The sequence below is a fragment of the Brachyistius frenatus genome, unplaced genomic scaffold (genome assembly GCF_029030835.1).
Source record: "Brachyistius frenatus isolate BFR_SWC_R1_liver_20210118 unplaced genomic scaffold, ASM2903083v1 Contig_12, whole genome shotgun sequence".
NCBI classification, from domain to species: domain Eukaryota; kingdom Metazoa; phylum Chordata; class Actinopteri; family Embiotocidae; genus Brachyistius; species Brachyistius frenatus.
The window spans coordinates 6,239,636-6,259,990 of record NW_027210611.1 but is presented as its reverse complement, the minus strand read 5'-3'; the positions used below and the strand labels follow the sequence as shown (position 1 = coordinate 6,259,990).

General features: G+C 43.1%; 1 protein-coding gene across 4 annotated transcripts in view; it reads right to left on the bottom strand.

Moving 5' to 3' along the window:
- Positions 1–20,355, bottom strand: part of LOC138617436 (receptor-type tyrosine-protein phosphatase mu-like) — a 160,025-nt gene extending 139,670 nt beyond the window's left edge. For all 4 annotated transcript variants that reach the window (XM_069692471.1, XM_069692473.1, XM_069692472.1 and 1 more), the window contains exon 1: positions 20,257–20,355. In XM_069692471.1, coding sequence (XP_069548572.1) covers positions 20,257–20,329 — 73 coding nt within the window. In that variant the 5' untranslated portion in view covers positions 20,330–20,355. The remainder of the gene's footprint in view (positions 1–20,256) is intronic.

Sequence of the window (20,355 nt, the reverse complement as noted above, 5' to 3'; positions counted from 1 at the left end):
GACAACTAACGACTACCAATGTATCTGGGCAGGCTGCCAGTGCACTGGGCTAGGGAACAGCTGGGGGAGGGGGCGAGGGGGTGAGGGTGGAGGAGATGGCAGCGGCGGGGGCCGCCCGCACGCTCCAAGGAGACAGAGGTTTAGCTCACTTGTGGCAGCATCAAACCCTCACATCACATCCCTTCAGTCAACAAAAAGTCCCTTACACATCATGTTCGGAGAGATGAAATCAATCTGCTTTGAGAGGCTGACTGATACAGTGTGTCTGGAGGCCCAACTGAGACAGGAGTCAGAGTGTGTGTGTGGGGGGGGGGGGGAGGGTGGATGGGAGAGGTGGGGGGAGGGAGTGGAGACAATGGGGGTCATCTGATTCATCCAACCGTCGAGCCCTTATTTTCCTTCTCTTCCCTTGTGCTCGTTTGTGTTACCAAGGTCAAAAGGGTCACTGAAACTTTACTTTGCATATTTTTTTTATTTTTTTTGGGGGGGGGAGCATTATGATTATGAGTAAAACACACTATACCCCATAAATAAACACTAATTGGTAGCTAATTTTCTTAGTTCTTGCCTGGTTGATTCATTGCCTCTGGGCTCGTATGAATTATTCATCCAAGTGGCAAAACAGCTTTATGTAGAAACCTACAAGGCACCGCATTCATTATGCTATCATGCCGAGTAATTCCAGGCACTGACGGCTGGTATTAGAATAATATGCATATTGGGTATTCTTTTTTTTTTTCCTGGGGCATTGGCAGGCAGTAATAGCGCTTCCGTTGGCAGGGACTGAGAGGGATGCAACACCCCTCATGGCTGACAAAAACCCCTTGTTTTGACAGAGGATTGAGCGGGGAGGGGAATGAGCGTTTCAGCTCTGCCCTCGTGGAGAGAGGATTAAGCTGTGTGGTCGTTCTGCCCGGTGGCGCGGGGAGCTGGTAGGCTGCGTTATCGTGTCAATCCTCCCTCCCGTGGTACCGCGGATCGCGCGTTGCCCCCACGACTCGACAAAAAAAAAAAAAAAAAAATAGAAGCACCTGGTCAGGCCGCGGGGAGCTCATCAGGCTCAGCGCTCTCCCTCGGGAGCAAAAGGCTGCATCACACTTTCTGCACAATCCCGAGTCTGGCCGACTGCAGAAGAGGGACAATTCAAAGACACGTGCACTGCGAAGGCCACAGGTTCTTTTTGTTGCCTCGGAATAAGCTTTTCCTTCCCCATCACATCTAGGCTCCCTGTGTTTTTTTTTCCCGCCCCTGTACGCAAGTTTGCGACGACAGCTGCAGAGCGAGGGCGGCGAGCCGGACGAGAGACGGTTAAACAGAAATGTCAGTTCAAAGCAGGGTGAGACCGTTAAATGGCAGCAGGCGCCTGGCTGAGGTATCCGTCTTCCCAAGTGTTCGCTGTCTCCGCAGATCTGTCTCTGAGCCGGAGATATCTTGCCTCCAGAGGCCCACGTTATGTCCTTAGGCAGCAGTAACATCAGGGCGAGGAAAACACGCGGGGAACGCGGGTGGGCTGCAGCTGGTTTCCTCTGCCATGCTGATATCAAAGGCTGAACTCGAAGTTTCCCCAGTAAGTATTTGGTGATTTAGAGGCAAAATATACATCTAGAAGTGCATCTTTAAATGAGGCTCGTTTTGACGGACATTAAGTGATTTCTTCTCCGCATGTAGTTAGGGACCATTTCACATTGAAATGTCTTTAGAAGCTCCTGAAAGGTCTTTTAACTGGAAAATGTTTGTGGGAATTTTGCTTTATCCGAACCAGGTCTAACAATATATTATATTCTATATTATTTTAAAAAAATTGTCCTTTTGGGGCACATATAGCAATTTCATTTGACTTCAGATCACCAAGTATAAACTTCCTAGGCATTCTTTCATCTAAAGCCAAACGTGTGTATTAAATTCTTGTCAATGGATTACCCTTATTTCCATAGTGACAGTTGCATCCTTAAAGATCCCCTCCAGACATGTTTTAGGATGCATATAAAATATTTTATTTTAAATTAAATAAATTTGTCACTGATATGGTTTCTCCATGAAAAAAAAAAAAAAAAAAAAAGAAATTCACTTATCTGGTTAAAATCCTTAAAACAACATCTACTTCTACCTCATTAAAAATTTTAATATATGAATATGCAAATGTTTCCCATTTCTGAATTTTAACTGCTTGACACAAGATGTCTCATTGTTCTCTGTAATTTCTATTCTTAGTGTGTGCACACTGGAAGTTTCAGGTTTGTACATCACACTTGTGTAAATTGAATTGGACGACGATTGGCTTCCAAACTATTTGTGATGTCACGAATCATGTTTGAAGGCCCGCCCCTTAAAACAAAAATTCTGAATTTTAATTAGCACTGACAAACGTTTTTCATCAGCAGATAATTGTGAAAAACACAAATCCTTCTGTTCATCGAAGCTAAAACATTCAACTGTAGGATCAAGAAGAAACTTCTTTTTTTTTGGAGGGATTCACAAGTAAAGATAATCACATTATTCACTCAGGGGTTCTCAGATGTTAAAATGATCCCAAATTGACAAATCTGATTACTGTAAAATTCCATCTTTTAGTAAAGCAGCATGCAGGGAGTATGACATGTGGGGTTATTTTGCCCATTTTATTGTGCCTGGTGTCATTTAAGAGATCTCTGCTTAACATGTCATCCTTTTGTTGGCACCAAAAATCCCTTCCTCGGCCCAGACGAGCAACAACATAATGTAAGCTGTCTAATAGAGCGTGCATGTTTGGAGGAATTATCTGTGTTTCAAGTGTTTTCCTCATTACCACTGATACTGTATCGCATCAGACTGTGTGCTGCCAGATATTAGGAGGCATTAGCATCATGCGTGCCCACTGGGGTGGAATTCAGCTCGTCTCTGGACGCAAACTGGGAGCGATTTTTACATGACATTCGTTTCAAGAAATTAGACAACCCAAGGCCAGTTCAGGTGATTGCCTCCTTCCTTCCAAACAAATGTGCTGTCAAACTACTATCAATCTAAAGGCGCTCTCGGTACAGCCTCTGTTTCAGAGACCACTTATATCCAAGGACAACGCTCTTGAGTGTGCTTGATTCGAGAAAATGAATGTAAAAGGACAACAAAGAAAGATTTCCTGGGAAAAAAAAAAAAAATATCAAGAAAAAAAAAAATCAAGCCTGCAAGACAGCTGCTGTTGACTTCCTCCTATGAGAGTAATAGTGTAGATATATTAAAACATGTTAAGCAAATCTCCGCATATTCCCCAAGTAAATTGAAAAGATGTTTAAAAACTTATTAACGGGCAAAGGATAATATCCCTCCTGGAATTAGGGATTGACAGAATTGGAGCAACTCGGGTGAAACATTAATTAAGCGAAAGGGTTTGAATGTTCCGCTGCTGCTGCAGCCAACGGATCGCCTGGCGTCCAGTCCAACATCATAACGAGAGGCCCCGTGTGCAGGCCTCACGCAGACACCCAACATGTATAACTGCACAATGCCCACATATTCCATACATTTTAAGCAACATTGGAGACCAAACGATTCAGACAACTCAATCTTTACTCGGAGGGCAAATCTTATAAGCCATGACAGAAAGTCACACACTGGTAAGAGTACGACAGTAATGAAAAATTGCGATGGAATCCAGATAAGAGTGATATCATAAATCCAGAGGCAGAAACCAAAGGTGAGTTTTCAGAGTAAATGTCAACTCCTCCCACAGGAGGATAAGCCTCTGTGCCTCGCCACTGTAAGTGCTCCACAGTGTGCGCGTGTGTGCTGGCGTATTAGTGCGAGATAAGGCGCACACATCTGAGGGCGTCCTATTTAATTTCTGAAAATAGTACCCTTTTTACAAGTGTGCGAGATGAACTTCCACCCCACCAAGCGACTTATAACGATTAAAATGAAATTTCAAAAATTGTCTTCTCCCACAATTCCGGATAATAGTCCAATGAGCTCACAAAACAATGTGACCCCCTCCACTGACCCTCTTTGTAGCAGGGAAATTGCCTCTAATGACATGCTGTAGCACACACACATTAATAGATATTTCTCTTACAGCTTTGCCAATTGACACATCCTCAGAGAAATTCTCCACATGCAGTAAATATGGGAACCCACAGTACCAGAGTGTGGAGAAAAAAAAAAAAAAAAAATCCATTTTGGCCTAAAGGAATAATCTTGCATCAGTCACTCTAAATCACAATGTAGTACCTTGATGTAATATGGCAACTAAAACGTGATTTTGAAGAGAATCTGGAGGATGAAATGGCCCAATTTTATATTATAAAGTTGGGGGGGGGAGTGCTTTTAAAAGATATGCATTGCCGGGGTTGCAGCGGTACACTTGGGCATATGAAATTAAGAGGCCAGCCTTCAAATGAAAACACGTTAATTATCTTGGAGAAAATGAATGTGCATGAATGCATTAACAAAAATTAATAAGACTAATCCTAATCTATCTTCTTCTGAGTCAGGTGCTCCTGGAAAAAGCTGGACAATCTTTGGGGATTTCTTCAATTAAAAATGTGACACGGAAGCTCAGACCTGGTTATTATAAATCTTACCCCACCTTCGTTTCATCTTCCAGCCAAAAAAACTCATATTTTTCCTGTTGTCGCTGCCGAGGCAGACACTAATTACGACTCATACATAATCTTCTATGTAAATGTTTTTGCCTACTTTGATCTCCGCCATGTCGTCTAGGATAGCCAGATCACAGACTTGGGCTAGATCTGTCACTTGAGTCAGAAGAAGAGAAGTGAAGTAGAAGGAAATCTGATTTGTTGTGATGCTTGTCAGCCCATGAGCACAGAGGATGTTTGATCAAGTCATTACATGTAGGCATAAAACAACATGGTCAACCCGCCCTCCGGAGCTTTCATCACGATCTTTTAGGACAAATAAGCTTAACTTCAGATGTGGACCAGTGAAGATAGAGGATAGACGGGGATTTGAGCACCTTTTGCTTTCAGGATTAATCTTTCCTAAGCTGCAATGAAATTGCTTCTATACACAGTTCTTTAACTTAATGAACTGCTGGCTGTATGTTAGAGTCAGTCATTCTTCATAATGAACTCTTAGATGGCTTATATAATTCTGAATTTCAATGACAGATCGTGATAGGTGCTCGAAATAAATGCAGCAACTAGCGACCATCGGTTTTACACCGGCTGAGGAATACACCGCATACCTCATCTGCTTTTACTACGCTTACTAACGTTTTATAACGTTAGAGTAGGCCCATGTGGTTCTTTTCTGAGGCATAAACACAGCTGGGGGCATGACAGATAGAGGCCGGTTGTACGATACTCCTAACAACGTAAAAAAAAAAGGTCAGCTCTGACACCCTGGAAGGAAGCCTCCAGCTCTTATGGACATTAGGGAGCCACACTGGCTTTCCGTGAGGCAGTAGGTTCAGACAGCCGGCCCAAAGCAAGGCAGGAAGAACTACTGATGACCTCTGGCACTTCCAGCCAGACCAAGCTTAAAGGGTCGGTTAACCCAAATCACAAAAACAACATGTTTACGCACTAGTTGTATCCAACTGTGCAGAAAATATTGTTTTTCATTTGCCTGGGTTTTGATACATCTACATGAAATTTCTGCATTAATGTAATAGACTGATCACCTTTTCATTAGTATTTAGTTTATAGAGAGTCATCTGCGAGTTAATCGGGGAACAAACGCGTTAGTTTAACCTTTTAAATGCAAATTATGTTCCATTTACCTCCACTGTATCGTAGCCACAATATCAGATGATGAACATAGCAAAATCCAGAGCAAATGAAACCGACACTTTCTGCATTGTTACATACAAGACTATCCATCCATTATCTATACCCGCTTTATCCTGAACAGGGTCACGGGGGGGGGCTAGAGCCTATCCCAGTTTACTGTGGACGAAGGCAGGGTCAGGTCTCCAGTCGATCACAGGGCCAACACTTATAGACATTAACCACAAAGGGGAACTTGTAGAATCACCATGCACGTCTTTGGATGGTGGGAGGAAGCCGGAGTTCCCGGAGGGAACCCACGCAGGTACAGTGAGGCGACAGCACTAACCTCTGCACCACATACAAAACTAGGTAGGAGAAAATATGTTTGTTGTTTGGTAGGTAAAGCCTTTCGGCATCAGACCTTTGTCCCTTGGAACCAGTTCCTCGTTTGGGTTCAGGTGTCACACACCCTCTCTATTTTCAAGATTAATCTTAAGACTTTCCTTTTTGAAACGGCTTATAATTAGGGCTGTGTAAAATGACCCTAAACCACCCCTAATGCTATACTCTCATTTGCTCTCCCTGCATTTATTGCAGATGCTAATACAGCTTGTTTTTATATGTCCTTAACATTGACACTTAACATTGTAATTGTGAAGTTCATGACCAAGTCCCTCAGTTACGCTCTCTTTTTGCTCTACATGCTTTTATATACCACTATTGCTTGTTACTGTGACATTTCCTCAACATTGATATTCTAATGTGAATGTCTTTCATTCTGTTCATTGCAATTGTAAAGTGCATTGGGACCATGTTTCACTATGATACTGCACTGCAAGTAACATTGAATTGAACACTGTAATTTAAGCAAATATGCGACATTGCTTAGGTGGTCAGAGTGGCCCAATGGTAGCTAATGCTTAAGCTAATGCTCGCGTTAAAAGCTACAATGTTATTGCAACAGTGGCACGAGCACAGAGGTCACATGAAGGCAGTGAAGTGGCTCAGGGATTTATGTCATGCAGCCATATCTGCTTCAAGTTTGCCAACATTCATTTACCAAAGCCACCATATACTACTGGTCACAGAAGGCCAAATAATGCTACAGTGGTAAAATGCCTTAAAACGTTACATACACTAAAGGGTGGTTATTCTTAATAAATGTAACTTTTTACTTGGAGGGAGAATGAATGAGTTTTTCCATTCAAAAATTGTCCCGCATTAAGGGCTCAATTTGGTTATGTTACTTAAATCCATGCCAATTCATGATAAAAAAAAAAAAAAATTTAAAAAAAACCCAAGCACCCTGAAGAAAAGGGACTAAAGTTTGTCACAGCCAAACCTGAAGAGCGAAAGACTTGACAAGGTAGAATGAAAAAGGAATAGATCGAAAAGGAAAACTCTGATGAGTAGAAAACATGGTTACCAGGTTACCGGGGCTATCTTTGGGGGGAGGGGGGTGGGGGGGGGGTGTTGCCTTTGCAGGATTTTGATCAGAAGAGCGTAAGTGTTCTTCCTTTCGGTGTGTTCTACAAATGAACACGACACGCTTAATTCAGCGGCGTGAGGGCCGGACCCGCTGTCCTCTCCTTTTCGTCCTGCCAGTCTGGTTCCTGCCTCCCTCATTCCCTCACGCCGCGGTGTCACCAATTAGCCAGGGCCTAGGTTTCATTAAGGCATTGGCGCTGCCGCCTGCCGCCTTCTGTCACATCCCTGATAATAAGCCCGAGATGGGTCTACTACCTGACACGCAGAGACGGTGGTGGTGGGGAAGTGGGGGGGTATTCATGACAACACGCATCTGAGCGCACGCCAGCGACTCACACACTGTAAACACAGCCTATGTGTTTATGTGCACAAACGCCTACACGCAGGCTTGCTTGGATGCAGACGATCTGTCAACGCTCGACTGTCTTTTGTTCAGACAATTATAGAAACGAAGGCTGAATGATGAAACGAAGAATGATGGGAAGAGAGGAAAATTCGGCGGGCTGATCTGAGACTAAAAGTTACGGCGGGTTCAGCGTGCTACCGTTATGCATGCAACCAACTGGGGGGGGGGGAAAAAAAAAAATCGACCTAGAGATGAGCAGCAGCAGTAGTAGGCGCACTCAGGGCTGAGTATCATTTGGAATTTTGTTATGATGGCACCAATGTAGTAGTCGCTTGGTACTAGACTCCAGATTGACTGCGAGTGGAAAGGGTCTGGCCTCGCGCTAATGGCGATAGTTTCCCATTGTTGCATCCCAGTGAGCGTGGACCTCTGGTTAATTCTAAAACTACTGGAGCAGCCTTTAACCAATGCTGATTGACCACTATATGACGTATGTTGTGTGCCATAACTCACCCAGCTTTAAACAACCAGACCTTTCACCAACATGCAATGCAATGTCGGCAAATGACCATTACGGATTTTCTCCCTCTTAACTTCAGGCATTTTTGTTCGTCCATCCCTATTTTTGCTCGCGCATTCTACAACTGTTCGTATGGCTTCATCGCCGCCATTGTTAGAACTACATTTAGAAACACTTGACTTCAGTCGTTATCGCACTTAGATACTCCCAACGGTCGCTGATTGGCCCAGCCTTTGGAGCGAACATTCGTGCAAATATGGTTTCCATACTATCGGCACAGCAACAGCCGAAGCTTTGAGCAACAGTCAGGTGAAGCCGGGCTACCGCTATATCGTCATTTTTTAGTAAAAATACCTAAAGGATACACACAAGCAAAAAATATTACGCTAAAAAAATGGCAAAATGTTGACGTTTAAAGTCTATGTTTGATGTTGGAAGCAACAACAGTTGAGAAAACAATCTCACTACATGGGTTTATGAAGAAGCCGTTATGACTCAAAGCTCCAGAAACGCTACTAAACGGACCTTGTGGTGATACAACTTTCTCGAACTGTTGATTTAAAATCACAGGGTGAACAAGTAAGATTACGAATCTGAGCAAATATTTGACACCAGCTTTCGGTACTCGACCGTTTTCAAATCGGATACATTTCTGTCAGTAGCTTAAAAAAAATATGATTGAGGTTCGACACGGTGCCCTCATTATGTTCTCAGTACGTCCCGAGTCCAGTCACACAGAATTCTACGGCGCTGATCTATTTCCTCTGTACATTTCCAGCCAGGGCAGTGCTATTCTGACAGTTTGGAGGAAGCGCAGCTGAGGTGATGCCGGGGTGAAGTTTTCCCCAGGGAGAGGAAACTGGTGGGTTGAAGAGGGGAGATTTTTAGATACACAGGTGCTGTTGAATATTAAGTCTCACGGCAAGAAGTCTGGGCTCGGGGGAGTGAATTATTCATCCTCTGAACTCAGCCTCGGCACTTCTACTTTACCAGGCCACTGTTTGAAGCTGCTGCATCTTCCCCGTCACTAAATGAGGCTATGGAGCTGCTCCAGAGTTGGGCCACACTGGCCTTACCAAAGGAGGCATGGGTGTTATAGAGAAAATTCACTGATATCCACATGTTATTCTGCTCACGTTTATGTCCAAAAAAAGTTGTTCCTATAGTTTCCTTTAAGGGTAGTCAGTCAAATAATGTCAGTCCGCAGTTCGGTATATTTATTCGTTATCATTATTCAACAATTTCTTATTGTAGAAAATAAATGATTTAAAGAATATATTATGTAATTATTGTTTGATGCTGGCGAGGACATGAGCAGGTTGAATGTAAGATCTGGTGCATTTTGGCTTCTACAAATTGATAAGTAGTGGTGTGCAATGCATGTTTTAGAAAACAATGCCAGCTATCAAAGGGAACTCAAGAATTTGGTTAAATCAGCCGTCGTGTAATACACAGACGGGTGACAAATTAAAAGGCAAAAAAACATGAATGCTTGGATCCGATAGTGAGGGTATCCATTGGCTTTGTTGTGGTGTGGGCGGCATTTTGCCGCTTGGTTTTGGGTACACCAGTCCCCTTAGGAGGGAAGTGTCACTGTAAATCAATGCAAAGTTGGTCTGAATGATCAGGTTATCCTATGATGAAACATTCCTGATCGGAGTGATCTCTTCCAGGATGACATGGGTCACGAGGAAGTCACTGAAGGGTTTGATGAGCATGGAAATGATGTGAATCACCTGCCATGGCCAACACCATGCCAAGACACTTCACGTTGGTATTTCATTTAATGCATCACCTGTCTATGCTTAAAGAAGACAAAATAAATTTTAAAAAAATGTGACACATTGATTTTAGTTTTTTCACTGCGGGTATAAATGTTCAGATTATGACAAAATACTGCAAGCGTTCCTGGAAAAGCCAACGAGTAGGTGGCTGGTATAAAAAGTATTACACTGAACTAAAACTCTTAAGTTCAGAAGAAAAGAGGCCTGCATCCAAATGGCCTCATATGTTTAATGTTGAAATCAGATAGTCAAAGGTGATTAAGAAATCACAGCTCATTTTTTTTTAATGAGCAGTTAAACAATGGCATTAGCTCGGCGAAAGCAAGCAAAATGTAATATATTACAATTTATGTAACTATTATATTGCTGGTCATAGAAATATTACATTAGGTTACTGCCAGAGTTACGGTAAGAAACCGAGGCCTCTGGGAAAAAAAAGACTATCAATGCTTACAACATGCCAAATTAAATTTCCAAGTAAACCACTAACAAGCTATAGAAAATATCTAACGTTAAGTTGTTCTGTTTTTTTTTTTTCATTTCTTTTCAGATCCTTTGATGTAGGCTATATTAGCGAGCAATAAGCTAACCAGCAGCCATCGGAATTACAGCTGGAAGCACAGTAAAAGATTGCAATCATTTTGCATATGTAAATCAGAGGTACGTGTGCTAAAACTATGACAAGCAAAGACAATTAAATAAAAGATGTAATAATATTTCGTTTTATTAGTCAAAGACTCTCCTTTATCTCAATTAGTGTGTTTTTTTTTTTTATGTAGCTGTGGTCTAGGTTTAAAAGTCAAAGACTTGTTGTCCTTACTTTCCATTTCTTTTATGTAGCTATATTAGCTCGCATCACACTCACCTGGAGCCAAAATAAAGAGTGTCGATTCAAATCATTTGAACTGAAGCAAGCACCAAGTTTAGATTTGGTCAAACGCACGTATGTGGTGATAAAGCAGAGAAACCTACTTTGCGCTGGCTTTCTACTTGTCCGTGTCTCTTCTTGTAAATCTTTCTCTACAGGCTACCCTCAGCTGGGATCCTATTATGAATAATGCCCCATTTAGAGATCTGGGAACGGCATGAGGGAAATCCTCTGTTAGCCCAGGGAGTTGCTCAAAGACTTAGTAGAACAGGGAAAAAGATATGTTTGCATTTTTGTCAAACCACTACTTCAGCGGTGGGCAATGGTATTCACACTGCAAGACAATATTCACACTGTGTTCAGAGTGTTTTAGCTGAAAGGCCCCCCCGCCCCCCTCCTCTCCCCCTCATCCCCGAGGCTGAAATGTACAAAAAAAAAAAAAAAAAAAAAAGCTGCACTCAAAATAAAAATTCAACCAAGTAGGATTGTTTTACTTTAATATGACGGTTTCTTAAAGTCATAATAAACATGTCTGGCTAATTCTATTGTAATTAGTTTTAAGTCTCGCGCTATTCGCGACACACACACCGAGGCAGTCGGATTGACGATAACGCTGCTGAAAGACCAACCGATGCTTTGGGGCTTTCCACATTAATCACTCCTTCTCCTCGCCCCGATACCGCTACGACTGGGAGACATCCCGGTCAAGCGAATCCATCCTCCCGGCCGGCCGCGTGCCATCATTGCCATCAACTAGTCCGGTTTTCACCGGGTTTATTTATTTAGATGTGCATTATTCCCCCCCCCCCCCCAAAAAAAACATGCGTTTTCAACTTTATTTCCGTTTGCAATGCCGAGCTTCACCACCCCCACCCCCCCCAACACACTTCTAATGACTCCTGTGCCCTGTAATTTCTTTAGCGTGACAAACTGTGATTACAGGGTGGGAGTCAAGCTTCCAGCCACGCATCATCTTTTCCAGTTATTGTTTCGCGTTTGCTCCGTTCTTCAACGCGGGCCCCGCAGCTGTGTGTCGTTTCGATGAAGCAGTGTTTAACACCAAAATGACTTAGTACAACAGTTTGCCGTGGTACAGCCCGTGGCGGCTGATTTGCAGTGCATTATTTGCTCTGGCACGTTGGCAGATTAAACGAGGAAATGCGCTACAAACTGAACTGACATCGGTGGCACAGATCACGTACAGTAGAGGACAGTTGTCCCCAGAAGAGCTGTTAATAAACTTGACCGAGGTCAGATTTCAGTGAATTAACAGACTGTCACTGGGACGACGACAAGTGAGAATATGATTTATGTCGTGATAGGAGGTGTGCTACTTGGTTTAAAAAAATTTAAAAAAAAAAAAAAAAACTTGATTGGCATTAAAAGGAAAACACGACCGCATCATCCGTTTCCGTTCCCACGCTACCTCGAGTTCAGAGGGAATAAAAGGTTCATTCACATTATCGTCCTCATTTTCCGAATGTTTAAGCACGAAACAGCAGCGCATCTCTTCTCCTGCATCGTTCCCAGCAGCTCACTCTCCCTCCTGTTCTTTTTGAAGGTACACACACACACACACACACACACACACACACACACACACACACACACACACACAAACACACACCCCCACCGGCTTTGACAGCTCCAAAGTGACCACCCTGCGCGGTGCAGAGCGTACAGTAATGCCATTAAACCTCCCCCGGGGAATCAGCCACGCGGAGGTTTGTGCTTAGGGGCCAATACAAAAGAGACCCATCTGAAAAGGAGCCAAGCGCCACAGCCTGCGGAGGTCAGAGGGCTGTTTACAGAACAACAGTCTCTTATCGGCTGCATGCTTCCCCGAGGAGTCTCCACCGCAAACAGATAACAGCCTGCAAATAGGCGCCGGAGTGTGACCGATAGGAGTATAATCAGGTGCATTCTGCTTTGGGAGGAAGAAGTGGAGGATAAGGGTGGATAATGGTACTTGACTGTTAGTTGTGCGATCATATGCCAGAGGGATGCCTCTGCATAAATTTTTTTTTTTTTTTTAAAAACATCCCGTCAAATAGGTAAATAACAGCTGAATTTTGCCACATGTCCCCCTTAAAAAACACCATTAAAATACACTGTATAGTTCATGTCTTTTCACATGCTGATAACTACTATTCAACAGGACCACTGAGCCCTAACTCATCCTCGGGGATTGCTTCATTATTGAACAGTTAAGTGGTCAATAGGTTCAGCCGAGGCAGCTTTTAGCACAAGGGCAAATAGGAAAGTGTAGAAGCCAATGCAAATAACTGGCACTCAAACAAGGCCTAATGCATTAATGACTCGGTGACGTGCGCTAATGTGACGGCAGCAGATTCAGACCGACAGTAATGGAGAATTTTGCCCCCGGTTATACTCATAAGGCCCGGATGGGGAGACGAAGAGGAGGAAGGGAAAGGGATATACACCTGCCCACTGCTTGAGCCTTGACAGAAGCCTAATAACTAACAGGAGACAAGGTGAAACAGAAGTAGCAGCACCTCCCCACCCTCTTCCTCCTCCTCCTCTTCCTCCTCCCGCTGCCACCACCTACACTACCACCCTGTGCGTGAGCAGCAGCAGCAGCAGCAACCTACACCAGACAGCTTTTTGGCATGAAACAGAGTCTCCTCCATGTTAGCAAGTGCACTTGTCACATGAAGGAGGCAACTTGAGTTATTCATGAAATTACAGTAAAAATACAAGACAAAATAAAAAGTCTGAACTGCGTGACTGCGGCGCCGAAGCAGCAGCAGGAGTGGGGTTTTTTGGGGGTTTTTTTTGCTGTTTTTTTTGTTGTTGTTTTTTTAACAGATTTGAAATGAAGTTTCAGGTCAAGGCTAGACGCTCACCTGAACCAAATCACATCAACGCGTGCTCTATCAGAATCAATTTCAATTCCCTTAATAACCCCTGGGTTATGGGCGACAATGCTGAATAGATTCAGCTGATTGAACGGCAGGTTTGTAAAAAGAAAAATTTGTTTAAATTTAAAAAAAAAAAATACATGAGGAATCGTGCCAGGGTCGGGGTCAATTCAATCTGAATGTGACACCACTTGTGCGACCGCCAGTCATTTGTCACAGAATCTCGCAGCCGGAGGAATCGACTTTCTGGTGTTTGAAAAACGAGTAAAAGCGAGCAGACACCCGACGTGGTACGCAAAGAAGGCCTAACTGAACAAAACGCACTGTAAATGTCCTGATTTAAACTGCTTCCCCTACTCCTCCCTCGTTCTCTTCCTTTTCCTTCTCCTCCTCCCTCCTCCTCTTCCTCCCTCCTCGTCACCATTAATAACAATTGAGACCCTTGGAGCATTAATTAGTGAAAAATTCCAGTGCCTGGATTCACCGAGCCACCTACAACGAATGCACACTTCTGTAAACACGATCCGCTGCATAGTAAGTTGTTGTTTTTCCGACAGGGATTTTTTTTTTTGTATTTCTTTCTTTTTTTTTTTTTTTTTTTTAGACATGGTGACGAGCATACATGCACACAAACAGCCCCCCACCCCCCAACAACTCCCCTCCTTCCCTCTTCATTAGGCAGCCCCTGCGCTGGCCTGTGTGCGATTCATTAGCTTTTATCCTCTTCATTCGAAGAAGGAGCTGTGTATAATTAGAGCATCTCTGTTTGTCCGACACCCTTCACACAGTCGCATCTCCAGACATTATCATTCCGCTGCAGAGCTCCCAGATAACGCAGCCGCATCGGCCGCCTCGAGAGCGAACTTCAAAACTATTACTGCCTCTCAAGAAGGTAAATAAAATCACTTGCGAATCAACAGCTAATGATTGAATGTGGAGTGGCACTCCGGGGATATGAAGACGATGAACCACATTGGTAGACATTGCGTGGCAGCATTTTATTCACTTTCTTTCGCTTGAAAGTGCTCACGATAGGCCAATTTGAACACTTCCAGTGCAATCCGCGAGTACTTGCACAGTCACATGTTTGCTGTTGTTGTTGTTGTTGTTGTTGTGTTGGCTGCGTACCCCAGCACTTTAACTCAATACACTACTGCGCTTTCAGCTTTAATTTGAGCTTCACTTAGTCATTTTGGATGAACAGTATAGAAAACATAGCCTTTTTTTTTCTTTTTTTTTTTTTGCACGTTAGTCCCCAGATTTCAGAGCAATCAGCAGAACAATGATCTTAAATATATAGTGAAAGCTCCCAAAGAGGTTTTTATGGTCAACAGTGGAATGTCCCTGACCCGCCAGGTCAGTGATCCGACTCAATTATCGTGCGTTTCACTCACGAGCTCCATCTAAAAAAAAAATAAAAAAAAAAATAAAAAGGTGCAGTTCTCTGCTGAAGTTAAACACCTCCAAACCATAAATCACCTTATGATTTTAGATCTAATGTGCTAGTTTGGTGCCCCCTCCTAAACCCCCCCCACACACACACACCCCTAAAAAAAAAAAAAAAAAAAAAAGCATCACTGTGCAAATTCAGACTGCACTTTGCTTTTAACATATTAGGGCTAAAACCACTGCTATTAAATTCCAGTTTGTTTTCCCGACGAGTTCAATATAATAAAGGTTGCAGCAGGACATATCCAGGTCTGATTTTCAAACTCAAAACAAAATTTGTCCATTTCCATTGACTCGCAAAACAGCATACGAGTTTTTTTCAGCGCCCTCTGTTGGACCAACGCCTCCTTGAGTCAAAACAATAATAGGTCATTTGCCACAACAACAACCAGCATGAGGCATATTGGGCCTTTATTGTTATGGTGGTTAAAATAAGTTTGTTACGTAACTTGCGTATGTGATGCAAGTTAAATACGTTAGCTAATTTAACTTGCACACAACTTTAAAAAAAAAAACAAAGTCAACAATGACACATGGCAGTCTCATCCGACCAGCCCCAACCTTTTCCCTTCTACTTTGCTCCTCTCATAATTACTATGACCACTAGAGGTCGCTACAAATATAAATATAGGCGTCATTAAGCTGCTTGCACAGACAAACCTGTACAGATGTGTTTTAGTGGAGGACGTTCAGCTACCTGCTGCCTGAATTCATGGAAAGGTCCACTGTTGGCTACACGTGTACCGCTCTGCATCATCAATCTGGGTTTAAATGCAACTCTGGAATCATTTTGTGATGAAGTGTTGTTTATGTGTTGACTTGGACTTCAGTAACTGATTACCTTCATTTCCTAGAATCACTTTTGGCCACTTCCAGAGAACAGAGGCTGACTTTTCCCATAAAACTGAACAATATGTCAAACCGGGTCCTTTTTATCAGAATGCAACATATTCTTATTCTGATACAGTCAGTAATAAGAAAGGCAAAATGTTAGATAACCTTCTCTTGTGTGAGGCACACTCCTGGTTTGGGTCTTATGTTTAGAAAGACAGCGTTCATTTTAAATCTGAGACATTGACATAAGATCTGGACCTTTGCTGCTCATGCATCAAGAAGTCATTTTTATTTTCTAATGTGGTTGGTTTTGATATCTTGATGTGATATGTCACTATTTGACATATCTGTGCGTTGAAGAAGACTTCCCAGCTGTTAGGAGAGTGCTTTTAAACAATAAAGTACAGAGTTCTTTGCACTGTTGTCTGCCATTGGCTGTCAGATGGACCGGATACTATGTAAATAAGGTATTTAAATCTTGTACCAAGAGACATCAGACTGCACTGACTTTCATTTTTTACACGAAGTAGTAAGTTAGACCAACTCTACAAGTGAAACATGGATAACACTGCCAGTCTAGCGACTTCAAACGATGGTCTAAGTCTGTACAGCAGCTCTTAATATTTCCAAGTTCTTCAAGTTTAGGTTTTTAAAGTGACACCCCCCCCCCCTCCATGTCTAACAGCAATGATCAGTCTTAAGACAGCTCGGCTGACAAACTCAGCGGACCCTTTTCTCGGAAGTCACACATGTACCCGCAGTGTTTGAACAGCTTCAGTAAATCCATGTGTTTCCACCGCCTTCATTATCATCATAATAAAAGTGTCTGAAAAGCAAAGTTACAGAAGAATGTAGACACCTCACTTTCTGCTTTGTACTATCATCAATCACCATGGAGCGCTTTTTTTCTCCTCCTTCAACATTAGTTGAAGCCATCGTATTTAAGAAGAAGAAAAAAAGAAGAAAAAGCACATGCATATTTAATTTCATTCTCCACTGGCTCACACAAAGGAAACTGCCACCCTTCAGGACACCTTTCGGAAAAGTCTCTATTAAATCTGAATCAGCTGGGGGAAGAGGAGGGGGAAGAAAAAAAATAAACATTTCATGAGTGAAAAACTATCTAAATTATTGCCAGACTTCAAATGAAGTGCTGTTTATCTTCCCAAGCAGCCAATGTGTTGTTTTACTCCTTAGTCACAGCTTGGATGGCAATCAGGATCGGTCAACCAGGACTCTATCAGCGGCAGTCACTCCGCGGTGACAAACTACAGCTCTGCACTCCAGGCATGAGCATTATTCTCAGCACACGGCTCACCCCTATCAGAAAACAAGGCAGGTTTTATGGCTGCTGGAAAAAGGTGGTAAACATAACAAAGGACTCAGCTCCCTGGAATTTAATGTGCTCGGTCAAAAGACAGAGTATAGATATCAAAGGCCTGGCCTTCTGGAAGGAAAAAAAAAAAAAAAAAAAAAAGCTGTCCCCATAATGTAGAAAACACAAGCACTGGCCATACACAACAAGTGATTTATACTGGTTTTTTATTTTTTTTATTTTTTGCTTTCTCGCTGAACTTGGAGCATCCAGCGGGCATTGTGAAAGCAACGGGGAGGGAATGTAACAAAAGAGCAGTTCATCTGTAGCGTGCCTCTGAAAGCAGATAAGCAGGTGCGCAAACAAGTTTACGAAGGAATGAGGTGAAGCTAATACAGCGTGACTCTGATTATGGAGTCGGTTTGAGGTTATTTCTTCTTAAATTAAAAGACTTCCAAAGGGCCGTTGTGTGTGTGTGTGTGTGTGTGTGTGTGTGTGATCAAATTGAGGCTGCACAGTCACAAGGTGCTGATACTATACACGCCGAAGTGGACTGGTGCTCTCAGTGATCTAATTATCACATGAGCTGTTATCACATCCATAACAAATGCCCCCCCCCCTCCCTCCCTCCCTCCCTCCCTCCCCACTGCCACATGCACAGGCTCATATTTAGCCTCTACCGCTCCATCCGTGTGTGGCTAATCCGTCACCCCGGCCGGGGGGGGGGGAGTAAAATACGTCCAATTGATTTCTTCCTGGTTTACATATTTACACACGCACTCATGCAATTAGGAGCACATTTATCGATGGTTTCGGCACCACCGGGAGCCCCCGCAGTGCAGCCCACTCCCATAAATCTCCCCACTCCCGCGGTTGCCAGCGGGCAAGACTGATAAACCTCGCACTAAAAAAATGGACTGGAACTACTTTGAGCTGCAGGGTAAGAGAGTTCTCCATTGCTAAAATTGACCCGTGGTGTTGATACTGCTTGATATAAAAAAAAAAAAAAAAAAAAAAAAGCTCTTTGTTTACCATCAAATGCTCGAAAGGTCTTCGGTAGGTCTCCGACTGTGCCAGATCTCCTCTATAATAAAAAAACAGTCTGGAGACATACAGCCACATAAAAAAAAAAGGTAAAATAAAGCAGTGGATATTCTGCAGCTTAGTGGTTTTTGTTGTAGTTGTGCACACTTTTGTCACGGCGCCGACACAAACAGTTTCCAAAGTGTGTGCGAATGCCGATCTACGTGTCTGAACGGTGGTGGTAGGCCACTCTCAGTGGCTCGACTTCCTCATCTGGGAATCATATTATGTGTGTGCCATGCTGCCCCCAACAGGCGCTCTGAAAACATATCAGCTGTCTGGTGAATCCCACAGCATCCAAGAAAAACCTGGAGCCCCCCCCCCACACACACACACACACACACACACACCAACTTGCCCAACACACTCCCCTCCCTCAGAGTTTAAGCAGCATATGAAGTCATTCAGAGATCAAATCAGTCTATTCCACTCGTTTATGAATTTTACAAATGCAGGTCTAATTGCGCAGGCAGTATGGATTGCCCTCAGACTGGACACTCATTGTCCATACATTGATTGGCATGAATATGGGCTAATGTGCCCTTTTTTTTTTTTTTTCCCCCCCACATAGATAATGCCGATGTGGAGACGGCAGAGAGAAGCCCCGGGGAGGGGCTCATTTAGAGTCTGAATGTTGAGTCCCTTCGGGCGACCTCCGGTCATTTATATGGGAGGTGAAAGTCTGCGCGATGAATCGAGTCGTTCTCATAAGTGAAATCACTATCCGATAGTAATTCCTCAACTTTCTGAATAGACTTACTGCAGCCGAAGTGACCTACGAATGAAGACTATTAATTCGAGAGTTGCGTTCGCATTTACAAGGAGAAGAATTTGCATTCAAATCAGTCAAACGCTGAGACAATAAATTAAAAAAAAAAGTCAAACTCAGAAGAAAAAGGAGAATGGAAACACTTCTTCACGTTCACAGCCGAAAACGGAGCGCAACCGAAGTGAAAGCGTAAATATGAACTTTTATAACTAATTCGTTTCATTAAAATAGCCTTTTGTGGCGCGCGGGACCGCACACAGACGGTCCTACGGAAACGCGAAGTGCACATCCATTCCTTTAAAATGTAGAACATTCATAGAAATGGAAAGCGAATATAAACTACGTGCGAAATGCGATATTATTAACAGAAGTTTGAATTGGGTTTTTTTTGTTTTGTTTTTTTTGCTCTTAAAACCAAACCAAACAAATCGAAAACGAAGAGCGTTACGCACCAAATATTATTCAAACTAGGTATGTTAATCAGGGAACTACACTCGAAAGTGACTGAAATCGGAGTCCGGGCAAACATTTTCACCTTTTAATTGACCGTCGACTTCAGGGTGGAATAACGACGCGGTGTTGTCGTCGTTGGGCTTAACGCCCCGTCGTGCGACAATAGCGCGCAGTGAGTGACACGTCGGTGCGCGGATCCCTCGAGGTTAATCACATTAGACAACAACTTATCAAGATAAAGTTAGGCGCAAATACCGAACTCATTCAACTTGTTGTCGTGAATGGTGGCGTTTGCAGCTGCGGAAGCGGCTCCCGCAAGCGCGCACCTTGCTCGCGCTTTTACGCAACGCCGAGGACCAAAAAGGTGAAAGCACCCGTAAACCCGCTGCTAAATCCGAGGTGTCGTCGCAGGGTCAAATTCGGGCAATTGGAAATAATACGCGAGCCAAAATTCACGTTTGAAGCTCGTTCGTCTCACGGTTGTTTACCCTCATAGGCTGCAACATTACTTTCACGTTGGCTCAAACGTACAACCGTCCCCCCCCCAAAAAAATCATTACAGACTTAAACTATCAGTTAAAAAAAAAAAAAAATAGTGGGCAAACTCGTTTTAAGTGCATTTCCTCTCCACTTCGTGCCCCCGGCTGTGGCGTTATAAAAAAAAAATAATAATTATAATTATAATAATGAAAAAAAAAAAAAAAAAAAGCACAACACATATGCTCGCTACCTACATACATCTCCAAGGGATCGTCCTTACCTTTAAAAACTTCCCCTCGGGCGGACAACAGCAGGGTTATCGCAGCAAACAAGCAATTGATAACTTTATCCATGTCGGCGGCGCCGTCGTAGCGTTAAC